Source organism: Heterocephalus glaber, unplaced genomic scaffold (genome assembly GCF_053883595.1).
Source record: "Heterocephalus glaber isolate CG9 unplaced genomic scaffold, H.glaber_assembly_v1.0 deba00001532, whole genome shotgun sequence".
In the NCBI taxonomy this organism is placed as follows: Eukaryota; Metazoa; Chordata; class Mammalia; order Rodentia; family Bathyergidae; genus Heterocephalus; species Heterocephalus glaber.
Window position 1 is genome coordinate 27803189 of NW_028258330.1, and position 14370 is coordinate 27817558.

Genomic DNA, 14370 nt, shown 5'->3' on the forward strand with positions numbered 1-14370 from the left:
GTTCAAATGGTAAATAGCTACTATACACAAGAAATAGGTAGTAAAGGGAACTTTGAAAGGACTGAGGTGGCTGAAATGTGGTTATGAGAGCCAAGATGAGGAAGATTCTGGTCCAAAAGACACTTACTGAGAGTCAGTTAAATATTCTGCGGTAATCTTTTTTCAAAATCTACTTGCATTATCAAATTCTAAGCATTAACATATGAAATAATTTGATATAATCCTTCGTTTTGATTCGTTAGTTACAGTTACCACAAACAACATTTAACTAAGTGAAATTTTAGATCATATTCTATTACTGTTGCCAATTCCCTAATAGAAACAAAATCTCCATTTTAAGGTAAACACTGGATCTTCAACTGAAAACTTTAAAGTGGCTCCACTTTAATCTAGATTCTAGAACCTCCCCATATGTAGGTATCTGTGGGACTGTGTGATTCAAAAGTTAATTACTCCCCTAGATTCTGTTGTAAATTTGATGGTTGGAGTGTGTTTGCCTCGGGACAATGGACAATCAGTAATAGGGCGAGGTTACTCAGCCATCTGTTTGCCCTAAATCCAAATGTCCCGGGGCCCAGTATCTATAGGACAATCTGTAAACAGGGTGGTCGTAACTGTCAGTCAGGATGTCTGCTGAACATCAGCATGTGACAATGAGCAACTAACCTTTGTTCTCTTTTTTCTGTGAATCCACATGTTAACCCCCCCCCCCCCTTAACCCCCTATAAAACAACCTCGGACTCTGAGCCAGGTGCCTCTCTGAGCTATTTTGCTTCGGGAGTGCCGTCTGGCCAGACTAATAAAGGTCTGTTTCCCAACATGGCCGGTGTGTTCCTTCCTGGGTGTGCTCCACTCCAGCTCCTTGGAGCGTTTGGTAAGGCCTTTGGTCTTACGTTCTGGAGGCACCACTGGGATCCCCGGGTGTGCTCCACTTCAGCTCCTCGGAGCGTTTGGTAAGGCCCTCGGTCTTACATATCTATGTTATGTATACAATTTATTAAGGGCTAATCATGTGCTTCAACATTTTACCTATATGAATATATTCCAGTCTTAAAATAGCTTTGGAAAGACTTAGAAATATGTTCTTGATTGGGATGGAGCCCTGATTTTCTTGCCAATATTTTTCTTCCTATTGGTTCCTATAAATTTTCTAGCATGTATAATTCAGTTATTTTGAATTTAAGAGTAAAAGGCTCGTCACTAAAGACTGTAAAAGCTTGTCAGGAAAATTCTTTTTCTTTTTTTTCGGTACCAGGGATCAAACTCAGGTCCTTGCGCTTGCTGGGCAGGTGGTGGAACCACTGCGCTAAATCCCAGGTTTCAGGGAAATTCTTTAAAGTAGGTCTCAGAGTGGTGGCAGTGGGGGACAAACCGCCTCCCGCCCGGGCCCCTCTGCTTGGCCAGGGAGCCCACTGGCCTGAGCCCAGATTACCAGACTTCTCCAGGGAACCCTGCAAGGAGACCCCTCTCCAAAGACAGGTGGTGAACCACAGAAAAAGGATAAATATGAGGGTTCTCAACGCAGTGTTGAGAAGATTTAGATAATTGATACCCATTTATTTTCAAAGCACTTTCCTGCACCTTTTAAATTAGTATCAAGTCTGAAAATCTCAATGAATTTTTCCACTAAATCTCAAAGTAAATCTTTCCTTATAGGTTGTTCAGTCAAGTGCATGGAAGGAACTACATAGGACACGAAGCACTTCATTTCCAAATTGCCTCAGTTGATATCATTTTCATTGTTTTCTTATGGTCTTGCTAAAATGCCAACTAATGCTATAGTTCATTTAGATATAAATGACATGTCCTCAAATGATTGCTCAAAGTGATTGATGTAACTTGAATCTATATTTTGTCCCAAATTATATTACAGATCTGCTTTTTTTTTTTTTGGTACCGGGATCAAACTCAGGACCTTGCGCTTGCGAGGCAGGCGGCAGCACCACGGAGCTAAATCCCCGAAGATATACTTTTTTTTTGGTACCGGGGATGGAATTTGGGGCCTCGCGCTTTTGAGGCAGGTAGTGGAACCACTGAGCTAAATCCCCGGCCCAGATCTGCATTTAAAAAAAAATACAAAAGTAGTTTTTTTCAATGTTACAGATGTTTTAAAAATAACTATTTGACCTGATGATATATAAATCAAACAGCCTTTTGTTTCACTGTTGATAATTTGAAATTGAAAACTGAATTAACACATAGGAATTATTTGCTTCCTAGCCTACAAGGATACACTAAATTTCTGTTTGTTTTGTTTTGTTTAGGCATGGGGGAATCAAACTCAGGACCTTGCGCTTGCAAGGCAGGCGAGGTGCCACTGAGCTAAATCCCCAGCTGTACACTATGTGTTTTGTTTGTTTTATAACTTAGTTTGTTTTCTTTTTATTTTGGGGTTGTTTTTTTTTTTGGTACTGGGGATCAAACTCAGGTCCTTGTGCTCGTGAGGCAGGCGGCGGAACCACTGAGCTAAATCCCTGGCCCTTTTTTGGTTTTTTGAGTCAGGGTCTCCCTTTGTAGTTCAGGCTGGCCCTGAACTTACTATGTAGACCAGGCTGGCCTCGAACTCACGGCAATCCTCTTGCCTCAGCCTCCCGAGTGCTGGGATTATAGGTGTGTGCCACCATGCCGGGCTTAGTTTGGTTTCTTACTGACCAATGCAGATAGAAATATTTGAGAATATTTTTGTCATTTAGGATATTTTGATAGTCAACATTTTGGGTCTTCTATCAATTTAAAAGTTTTTTTTGGTTAGGAGATCTGATATCAGATTATTGATTTATCTTTCTCATTCTTCAGTTACATTTGAATAAGAGGTAGGCTAGAAGTTGTGAAATGCTTATAAGACCTGTATCTCTTAATATTATCCTCAACAGTATATATAATATGCTATTATACCCTCTGTATACTACTTACAGTTAGTACAAGTAAATAGAGGGCATTTAATTGTCAAGGAGATGGCACTAATCTGGGGTTTCTCCCAAACTTTTGAGGTCCTGGGGTGGAGAGAGTTGGGGGTGGGATCATTGGTTAGCTCGGAGCCACTTGCTCTTATATCTGTATCTTGAGAGCAAACCTACAAGAGACACTGAATATGCCCTGGATGCTACCTCCTCTAGCTGACCACAGATCCTAAGAGTCCATAGCTTTGTTGCACCATGTGTGGCATTTGGGCCCTCTCTGGCAGTGACGACTGCCTTGCAGGGCAGTGTCTGAGTGCTGTGAAGACTGCACACAGGAGTCCAGATGCATTCTGTTTTGAGAATGTCAACTGGTTCCACCAACTGGTGCTTTGGATTTCACCAGGTGGCAGTGGTTGATCCTGTTTGGAATGCAGCCAATTCAAGTGAAGAAACAGCCTTATTTGTGGCTCTGTTACAATGGTGAAATCTACAGCCACAGGGGAGCTTCCTGAAAGAACAATTGCAGAACTGATGAATATAAGGATCTATTTTTAGGAAAGTGGTGAGAACACAGCTTTTGAGGAAGCAACAATATTCTGAATTTGAATACCAGACCAATGTAGATGGAAGATAATTCTTCATCTGTATGACAAAGGAGGAGCTGAGCAATTTGCATGTTGGATGGAGTATCTGTGTTTATTTTATGGGACACTGACAATCAGAAAGTTTCCTTGGGCAGAGATACCGATGGAGTCAGACCTTTGTTTCAAGCCATGACAGAAGATGGATTTCTGGTTGTGTTTTCAGAAGCTAAAGGTCTTGTTACACTGAAGCATTCCATGACTCCATTTTAAAAAATGGAGCCAGGGCTGGGAATTTAGTTCAGTGGTTCTGCCGCCTGCCTCACAAGTGCAAGGTCCCAAGTTCGATCCCCAGTACCAAAAAACAAAAAAACAATAAAAAATGGAGCCTTTTCTTCCAGGATACTATGAAATTTTGATTTAAAGCCAAATGGCAAAGTGGTATCTGTGGAAATGGTTAAATATCAGCACTGTACTGATGAACCTGCACATGCTCTCTATGACAGTGTGGGGAAACTCCAGGTTTTGAGATAGAAACTGTGAAGGGCATCTTCTGTTTCCTTTTTAACAATGCTATTAAGAAGCGTTTGATGATAGAGGATTGGCTGCCTTTCATCAGGGGGCTTGGACTCCAGCGTGGCTGCTGCCACTCTGTTGAAGCAATTAAAAGAGGCCCAAGTACAATATCCTCTCCAGACATTTCGGATTGGCATGGAAGACAGCCCTAATTTACTGGCTGCTAGAAAAGTGGTAAATCATATTGGAAGTGAATATCATGAAGTCCTTTATAACTCTGAGGAAGGCATTCAGGACTTGGATGAGGTCATATTTTCTTTGGAAACGTACGACATTATAACAGTTTGAGCATCAGTAGGTATGTATATAGTTTTCAAGTATATTCGGAAGAATAAGACTGAGTAGTGATCTTCTCTGGAGAAGGATCAGATGAACTGACGCAGGGCTACATATATTTCCAAAAGGCTCCTTCTCCAGAAAAGGCCAAAGAAGATAGCCAGAGGCTTCTGAGGGAACTGTATTTGTTTGATATTCTCTGTGCAGATGAAACTACTGCTGTCCACAGCCTTGAACTGAGAATTTCATTTCTGGATCACTGATTTTCTTCCTATCACTTGTCTCCACCACCAGAAATGAGAACTCCAAAAAATAGGATGGAAAAACAGCTCCTGAGAGAGGCATTTGAAGACTCCAACTCGCTAACTAAAGAAATTCTCTGGTGACCAAAAGAGCCCTTCAGCAGAATAACCTCAGTCAAGAATTCTTGGTTTAAGATTTTACAAGAATTTGATCAACATCAGGTTGATGATACAATGATGGCAGCTGCAGCCCAGAAATTTCCCTTCAATACTCTGAAAACTAAAGAGGCTACTGCTACCGCCAAATCTGTGAACACCACCACGCAGGCTGGGCCGGCTGGCTGACCTACTACTAGGTGCCCAAGTGGATCAGTGACACCAACCCTTCAGCCTCCACTTTGACCCATTACAAGTCAGCCACCAAATCTTAGGGGCTCCCACTCCACACTATGGAGGGAAAGCAAATGTTTCTTCTTGCTGTGATGATGGGGAAGCTAGGGATGGTCAGGGGACCAGTAGGAGTCAACTATTCAGGCTTACTTGGGCTTGACAAAAATAAAAGTTATACAGGTAAAAAAATAAAATAATCTGCAGCCTGTCTCACAAGTGCAAGGTCCCGAGATCGATCCCCAGTACCAAGAATAAAATAAAATAAAATAAAATAGGTATCATCAGTAATATTAAACACAGCCATCTGCACAGCAAAAACAAAGAGAATGAAGGGGATTATGTTTCAAAACACTTCATAAATTTAAAATGCTGACAGTTAATATCAGGGAATTTTGACTTTGTCCCTCAAAGGTAAATAGAGTGTTTGGTTACAGTGTGAATTTTATCATTCTTACCTTACTCCAAGGTTTTCAAGAAGAGACTCATCGAGAAAGGGCAGTAATAAACCTGTGATTTTATTATCTATGGAAGAGTAAAAAAAAAAATCAAATTAAATATTTACAATATAAGTTTTTCAATTTCTTTCACTCTGAATCACCAGAATTTACTCAGATCAGTATTTATTGATGATTTATTACAGGAAATGGACCATACCAAGTACAGTTGGTCCTCTGTAAACATAAATTACATAACTATCCTATGGATAGAAAATATCTAGAGAAGAAAATTGTATCTGTAATTGAATGTGTACACATTTATTTTTCTCTTCATTGTTCCCTTAAACAATACAGTATAACAAATATGTATATAACATTTGCACTGTGCTAAGTATTATAAGTTAGAGATGACTTAAAGTAAATGAATGTGGATATGCATTTTATATGCAAATACTACCCAACTTCATATATGAGGCTTGAGAGCAGGACATGGTGGCACATATCAGTAATCCCAACACTCTGGGAGGCTGAGGAGGAGGATCACAAGTTTGAACCCAGGTTGGGCAGCTTAGTAACTTAGTGAGATTCTGTCTCAAAAGTATATATAAGACTGGGGGGCCGGGGATTTAGCTCAGTGGTTTTGCTGCCTGCTGCATAAGCGCAAGGACCCAAGTTCAATCCCTGGTACCAAAAAAAAAAAAAAAAGACAGGGGATGTAGCTCAGTGCAAAGGCACTGGTTTCAATCCCCAGTATGGGGTGGGGAGTAAGCATCCTCAGATTTTGGTTATTTTCTGGGGTTCTAGAACTACTCTCTCTCTTTCTGTCACTGAGGTAAAAGTGTACAATATTTTTATTTGCTACTTGTAAAATCTTAATAAGATAACTAAATTAAAAAGCATTTTTTTGATAAGTCATACAAAAATTTATGCACTATTTGTAAAAGTTATTTGCAAGAAAAGCCAGTGGCAAAAAAGTAAAGTGAGGGCCAGGGATTTAGCTCAGTGGCACCAAGCCTGCCTTGCAAGCACAAGATCCTAAGTTCAATTCCCGGTTCCGCCAAAAAAAAAAAAGGAAAGTGAAACTTGATTAGTTGTGAGGTCTTGCCAGGTCAGTGGCTTCCTGACTCTCTTTTCTGGTATGGGGGCTTGAACTCCGGCCCTTGCACTTACGAGGCAAGTGCTGGAACCACTGAGCTAAATCCCCGGCCCAGCTTCCTGTTTTTTAAACTGGGTTTGGGGTGAGGGTAGGGAGGAAAATTTATCTTTGGTAATTTTCTGTCATGAAAAAGTTATTCAGCATAAAAGCCCAAATAATATAAAAAAGCATAAACTATCAACTTATAATATTCTCCTAATTGCCAACCACTGTTAATAATCAGGATAACACATTTATCTTCATAATTATGTAATTTTACATAAATGAGACTGTCTCATAACCTGTTTTTTCCGCCCAATGTCATTAACATCTTTCTCGTCAATTATTGAACTGTACATACTTTTTATTTTATTTTTTTGTTTGGTACTGGGATCGAACTTGGGACCTTGTGCTTGCGAGGCAGGCGGCAGAACCACTGAGCTAAATCCCCGGCCCTGTACATAGTTTTTAATAGCTATTTTTGTTTTTGGTTTTTCTCTGGTGCCAGGGATCGAACTCAGGACCTTGTGCTTGCGAGGCTGTGGCACCACTGAGCTAAATCCCCAACCCTTTTAACAGCCATTTTTGTATTCCACAGCTCTGATGTATCATAATACATTTAATCATTTTGCTGGGGGGGGGGGGCTTACTTTCTTTACCTCCAAAATTGGTATACCTGGCCCTGTGTCACATAATTGTTGTAAAAATTTTACAAGATAAAAGATGTAGGGGGTTGGGTTGGGCTTAGTGGTAGAGTGTGTGTTTAACATACACAAGGCCCTGGGGTTTGATTCCCAGAGCCACAAAATAAATAAACAAATAAATAAGCAACTTAGAGAGACCCTGTCTCAAAATAAAAAATAAAAGGCTAGGATGTAGTTCAGTGTGAAGGCCCTGTGTTCAATCCTAAGCGCTGCAAAAATAATTTTTAAAAATTAATTAATTAAAACAAAAAGGGCTGGGGGTGTAGCTCAGTGGCATAGCACCTCCTTGACAAGTGCAAGGTCCTGAATTTGATCCCCAGTACCAAAAAACCCCAAAAAACAAAAAAAAACCCCACATACAAACTGCACAGAACAGTACCACTCAATGTAAACACTGAATAAATATTAGCAATTACTATTATTTATTACTGTTATTATGGATGGGTACTCAGATTATTTTTACTTTTTTGCTATTTATGAACAATGTTTGGACACTGGCTTAATTAAATATGTAATTTCTATAAGTGAAATATTTTTAAGACAAAAGGTATTACCAAACTATCCATGATTGAGCCAACTGATACTTTTGTTAACTTTAGTGGATTACCCATTTCACTCACTATCAATCTTTTACATCTTTTCCAATCTAAACAAAAAATTACTATTGTAATTACTATTGATCATTTCTCAGCCTTTTGGCTAAGATCAAGAGCAAAAATTACCATTGAGACAGAATATCCTTTCCTGTGTTTACTGGTAAGTTTCCCATGGTCTGAATTTCTGTTCTGCTTTTTTTTTTTTAAATTGTGGTACCAGTGATTAAATTTGGGACCTTGTGCTTGCAAGGCAGGCGTGGTGCCACTAGCTAAATCCCTGGCCCCTGCTTATTTTTTTTTTTAATTGGACTTTTTTCCTGCTCTTAGCTAATTTTCTAACTTTAATTATGTTCTCCAGTGGTTTGTGATGAGAACATTTGTTGAGGAAAAGCTGGCATGAGTCTGGAATCTGAAGACTTAACCTTAAAAAAAAAATTCACTGTACTTGAGGACAGGTATAGTGGTACACACCTATAATCCCAGCCATACAGGAGGCTGAGGCAGGGGAATTGTAAATTGAAGGCCATGCTGGGCAACTCAGTGAGACTGACTCAAAAAATAAAATAAAAAGGACTAGGGAAGTAACTCACCCATGGAAACCTGCCTAGAATCCTCAAAGCCCTAGTTTCAATCTCCAGTACTAGGGGAAGAAAAATCTAGCTCTTTTCTTTTTCTGGCAGTGTAAACTTTGGAAAGGTACTTAACATCTTTGGACCTCACAAACATCATTTGTAAAAAGTATGGATTATATCGTCTGATTTTAGGTTCCTTGGGAGACTATATCCCATAATGAGAAAGAGACTCAGTACCTTGTGCTTACTGTGTGTGTGTGTGTGCTTTAATTTTTAAAATTTCTTTTATTTTTTTGTGGTACTGGATGGATATTGAACTCAGAAACATTTTACCACTGAGCTACATACCAGCCCTTTTATTTTTTACTTTGAGAGAGGGTCTTGCTAAATTGCTCAGGCTGGCCTCAGACTTGCTATTCTTCTGCCTCAGCTTCCCAAGCAGCTATGATTACTGGCATATATTGCTTCATCTGCCCCTTGTACTTCGTTTTGTCAAAAACAAATCTAGACTTAGAGACAGAAAGTATCCATTAAAAAGAAAAACTACTAATCCCAGCACTCAGGAGGCTGAGGCAGTAGGATTGCCCCGAGCTCGAGGCCAGTCTGGGCTACATAGTGAGTTTGAGGCTAGCCTGAACTACACAGCGAGGCTGTCTCAAAAAATGAAAAAAGGGGCTAGGGATTTACCTCAGTGGTTCTGCCCCCTGCCTCACAAGTGCAAGGTCCTGAGTTCGATCCCCAGTACCAAAAAAAAAAAAAGAAAAAAGAAGGAAAACTACTGCCTGGTGTGGTGGCAAACGTCTGTAATCTCCTCACTCATGAGGCTAAGGTTAGGGGTACGGCCATGAATTTGAGGCCAGCCTGGGCTATGTAGTGAGACCCTGCCTCAAAAAACACACAAAACAAAACAAAACAAAACAACAAAAATACTGCAAACAGGTCCAAGCTCAGAAATTTAGTTGCTCAAAATCAAACAGAAAGGCTTCTCTTTTATAGGTTAAGGAAGGACAAGGAGAAATAAGCAAAACGTTTGGAGAAGCTGGACAAAGAGGACATGACCAGAGGCAATTACCAGTCTAACAGGACAGTGTCCCACCCACTGTGGTTAGCAGGTTCCCAGGAGAAGGTGACAGGTAATGGGGGGAATTCTACTTTTTTAGTGCTTGCTTAGATTTGTGGGCAAAAAGAGTTTAGAGTTCTGTAAAGAAAGAGAAACCTGAGTAATGTTTGGTTAAGACAAAGCAGAGAGAGAGCCAGGCTAGGTAGGTGGTACAAGCCTGTAACTCCAATCCTTAGGCTGAGGCAGGAGGATCTCAAGCTCAAGTTCCACCTGAGCAACTTAGCAAGACTCTGTCTCAAAATAAAATAAACATATTTAGTTCAGTTGGCAGAGTGGAATGCCCCTTGATTCAATCCCCAGTCCAGAAAAAAAAGGCAAAGTAGACATTAAGATACAAGCAAGTAGGAACATTTGGTCTGTTTTTACTAATTGAAAGCACACAGTGTCTTATGTTAGTTCTAAACTGTGGGTTCAAAAGACCTCTCTGGAGGCTGATGAATTAATCTACAGAACACTGAAATACAAGAGCAAGAACACAGCCAATTACATTTTGGAAATAGAAAATAGAAAACAACCTCATCCTCTGTTACTAGTCAAAAGAAAAGCCCATCCCTGCAGTGGAGTAAAACTAGGAGAGGAAACGGGAAAAGGTAAGTACAACTTTGTACATTCAAATTCTCTTTAGGTCCTGAACGATTAAAGTTCCTCCCACACCAGGCTTCATAGGCAAACCAGGCTCCACCCCACAACTGGAAAAGTTGACTGAATTTGCAGGGTACAGCCACTTTCCTACTGAATAACTCCAGGGATCCAGCAGGAGCTTCACACCCACCAACTAAAAGCTGAGCAGATTTCAAGGGAGAGATGGATGCTTGGACATGAACTACGAAAGCTGCTTAAAACTCTCCAACTAGGGCCGGGGATTTAGCTCAGTGGTTCTGCCACCTGCCTTGCAAGTGCAAGGTCCCGGGTTCGATTTCCGGTACCAAAAAAACCCCCCCAAAACTCTCCAACTATCCACTTCCCCAAGTGTGACTAAACTGTGCCATGCTGAGAATTCAGTGGTCAACTAAACAACCCCAGTATTCTGATTTGGAAAGAGAAATTGCTTACAAAGAGTAAAACATAATCATTACCAAGCTTTGCACATGCAGTCAACAATGAACCCTCCTGGGGTTGCTCTGGTAGTCTGTGGGAATTCAGAGACTAACAAAATAAGTTCCCTCCACTTTAGGAAAACCCCAAAATTCGGGGTGGGCATGGGGGGGAAACTTAAAAGCGCCAGAACGTCTCATGTGGCGAGTGTTCAGGGAGCTGCGGTTAGCCCAGTGGGTTTCCTGAGACTAGTGAGCCTGAATGACACCAAGCTGCCAGTCAAGGTCTGGGGAAAAGAGTTTTCTTAATTTAAAAAAAAAAAAAAAAAAAAAAGCGAGCCCTTGGCCTGTAATCTCAACTTCTACTGAGGCAAGAGGACTGCAAATTCGAGACCAGTTTGGGCAATCCTGCGAGACCCTATCTCAGAATAAAGGGGCTGGGGATGGATCTCAGTGGTGGTAGAGCACTTGCCTAGCGTGCACAAGGACCTGGGCTCATTCCCCAGCGTGTGTGCGTGCGTGTGTGTGTGTGTGTGTGTGTGTGTGTGTGCGTGTGTGCGGGGGTGGGGGTGGGGGGTGGTCGGGAAGCGGAAAGGACCCGAGTCTCACCTGTCCGGTGCTCGGGTGGCAAGTTCCAGAAGAAACCCACCAGAGTAACAGCCAAATCTACACTTGCCCCTACTAGGGTCACAACTTTTCAGAGCCTGTTCCTTCCTACGGACCTCCACCCCGGAGCCCCGCATTCCTCCATCCTCCACTTCAGGGTCTCAGTCCAGGGCGCCTCGCTGCAGGTCCACCCCTTCTGAGTGCCTCCCACATTATTCCCTTCCAGCTCTACGTCCTCGCCCTCTCGTGAGGTCCCTCTCTCAGGGCGCCCCTCCTCAGGCCCAGCTGGCCCCCTCCTCAGGTAGCCACCCCTCGCCCTTCAGCCCCTCCAGCCCCGCTACCTCGGAAGTTTTTCAGCAGTCCCGGTTTTGAGAAGCCACAATGCTCCAAGTAGGAGCACACCTGCTCCGGGCCCCACGTCCGGTGGTCGGGATGGAGTTCCAAGACTGGGGGCCTGTCCGTCCCTGCGGGAGTGTTTGGTGGAGTTCTTGGGCTGCCATCGCATCGGGGCCGCTTAGAGGGTTGCTCAGAGTCGGATCTCTGCATGGCTACACCCAATGGCTGGCGCTGCAGTCAAGAACCGCGGCACCCGTGCCGCACGCAGGCGCACTGACAAATGAACCGGCCAACAAGTCCGCTCCGCTTTGCTAGCACAGAGGCCTCCGGCGCAAGCGCAGTGACAGACGAACCTGGGCGTTAGACAGCCCCGCTGCTCTAGCCTGGGGTCTAGCCGCGCAGGCGTAATACGATGCAGGGAATCAGGCGTTCTCACCCCCACAGAAGTTTCAGTGAAAGGGCCGGGCCGGAAGGCGAGCTAGGGGTGGTGCCAGGGCAGTCCTGAGTAATGACAGGGCGGAGAAAGAGCCCTGGGACCAATGAAAGTTCTGCTACGCTCCAGAGGCGGGGTTCTTCAGCACCTGCAATAAGTACCCTAGGTCTGCCCTTCACCCATGTCAAACACTCTAAACTACATGAAATATCCATGTGTTCACCTTTAATGTTGGTCTGTAATTTTAACCATTTATCCAAGATTCTGCCTACGTATTAAATTATTTAATAATGTCCATTAAATCGACATTTATATTCTGTATCGTGTCAATACATGATAAAGAAAAGAAATACTTGAATTTTTCAGTTAAGCTTGACAGATTAGGAGATGTTTTTTAAGTGGGAACAGTATTTACTATATAAATGAATAAAGACATTTAAAAATTTTAAAAAACCCTAAACTTAAACCTAAAAGACAAAGAGGCTGCCAGAACCTTCTCAAAGAAAAAAAACAAAACAAACAACAATAAAAACAGCCAAGAGACTGAAATAGAGTCTTTTCACACCTGACAAGAGTGTGTTTCCTCTCTCCCTTCCAAAAAGAGGAAAGGGCCAGTCTAATTTTTTTCTTTTTTTTTGGTTCCAGGGATTGAACTCAGAACTTTGCGCACTTGCAAGGCAGGTGGCGGAACCACTGAGCTAAATCCCCAGCCCCCAGTCTGATTTCTTAAAATCACTCTCTAGTACTTTTACAAACTGATAATAACTGAAAATAGCAGACATTTCTCCTCTCTGTAGCTACTTTGGGGCAGTGCCCAAATTTCCCTATACATCCTGGTCCATGCTTTACTTGTTAAAGGATTACTACTACTCTAACTAATAAAGCCATCATTACACCTTCCCAGCAACCAAGCCATAGATCCAGCTAAGCGATAAAGGAAGAATGAGGTAGACTAGTTTATCACCTAACAGTCTGATCTGGTGATCCAATGGTGAGCCAAGCAGCTGGGGGTGCAGCTCAGTGGTAAAAGTGCAAGCATGAGGCCCTAGATTCAATGTCCAAGATAAAATATTGGTGTTGCCAGGTGTGGTGATACATGGCTGTAATTCCAGCACTTGGGAGGCTGGGCAGGAGGATCACCCTGAGTTTGAGGCCAGCCTTGGACACATATAGAGACCCTGTTTCAAAACAACAACAACAATAAAAAAAAATCCTCTCCTCAAAGAAAATAAAATATTGGTGAGCCAAAAGATTCTTAGCAAATAGCTCTGCTGTGTGCCCGACACTATTTTAAAAGCTCTACACATATTAACTTGTTTAATTATCACAATAATAGGATGTAGGAAAGTGAGTTACAAAGATGGGAATGTAACTTACTGGTACTGTGTGCGCTTAGGGTTCCAGAGGCCTTGGAGAGATAGAGGGAGGGAGGCTCCTCCCAGGTCCCACAAGTAGGAAAAGTCTCAAGGTCCACAGGTAGGAAATAATGAAGCCTGTATTCAGACCTTCCAAAATGTAGAAATGTAGCCTGGCTCTAAAATCCATACTCATGATAACTTTCCAATTATTGCACATTAATGGAGATTTTGATGTAAAATTACTAAGTAAATTTTATTAGTTAACCGAACATTTTCAGTTGCTCACTGTTCCCACAGTAGGAACGTATCAAGTAGGGTGCACATGGTTGCACATAAGGCCAAGCCCCCAAAACAAGGCCCTCAAGCACCCGAATACTTTGAGAAATACCAGACAGTTGCCAAAACATAAAAATGACCAAAACCACACCAAACCAAAACCAAAACAACAAACCAATACATAAAATTTAAAAACAAAAGACTTATGAAGCTGAAATGAAAGGGCAAAAAAAGACAACAAATAGCATATGTTGGAAATGCTGTATTTTAGGTCAGGAATTACTGATTCACAAATTGTGTTTATAAGACTTGAGGGATAATCTTCCCCACGGCAACCTTCTTAGCAGTAGGTGACGTAAACAAGGTTTTTAGTTTAACCAATTGGCTTTGTTCAAAGCAGTTGTTTTTGAGAATTTTTACTATTTGCTTTTGTTTGTTAAAAAGCATAATTCAATCTCATATTTATTACTTCCTCCAAACTTCTACTTTCTAGGAGCCCTTGGTCTTACAAAAGATAGTTGGTTACTTGTTCAATGTCTCACTGCTGGTAAGAAACAGCCAGAATTCAAACAATGTCAAATGACTCTAAAGCTTAGGGTCTTTTCAATTTGCCATTTCATTTAACTTCCCTTAGTCTGGTGACTCTGTTCCATTCAGTCATACCATACCATACCCTGAGAATCAGCACACTTGCTAGACACAGGCCCTAGTCCGTGGCTATACTGAAAGACTTCTCAAGCTTCCTTCTAGCCATGGTCAGGACTAGAAAAGACAATAAATAGACTATTTTAAGGCCCA

General features: G+C 41.8%; 1 protein-coding gene and 1 pseudogene across 1 annotated transcript in view; one reads left to right on the forward strand and one right to left on the reverse strand.

Annotated features, from left to right (window-relative positions):
• Samhd1 (SAM and HD domain containing deoxynucleoside triphosphate triphosphohydrolase 1) overlaps positions 1-11888 on the reverse strand; it is a 58360-nt gene extending 46472 nt beyond the window's left edge. Inside the window, exons 1-2 of the mRNA XM_004867815.3 lie at positions 11511-11888; positions 5421-5487 (exon numbers count right to left, since the gene is read on the reverse strand). Coding sequence (XP_004867872.1) covers positions 5421-5487; positions 11511-11715 — 272 coding nt within the window. The 5' untranslated portion in view covers positions 11716-11888. The remainder of the gene's footprint in view (positions 1-5420; positions 5488-11510) is intronic.
• Positions 3864-5600, forward strand: LOC101709140 (asparagine synthetase [glutamine-hydrolyzing] pseudogene; annotated as a pseudogene).
• Positions 11889-14370: the final 2482 nt, after the last annotated feature.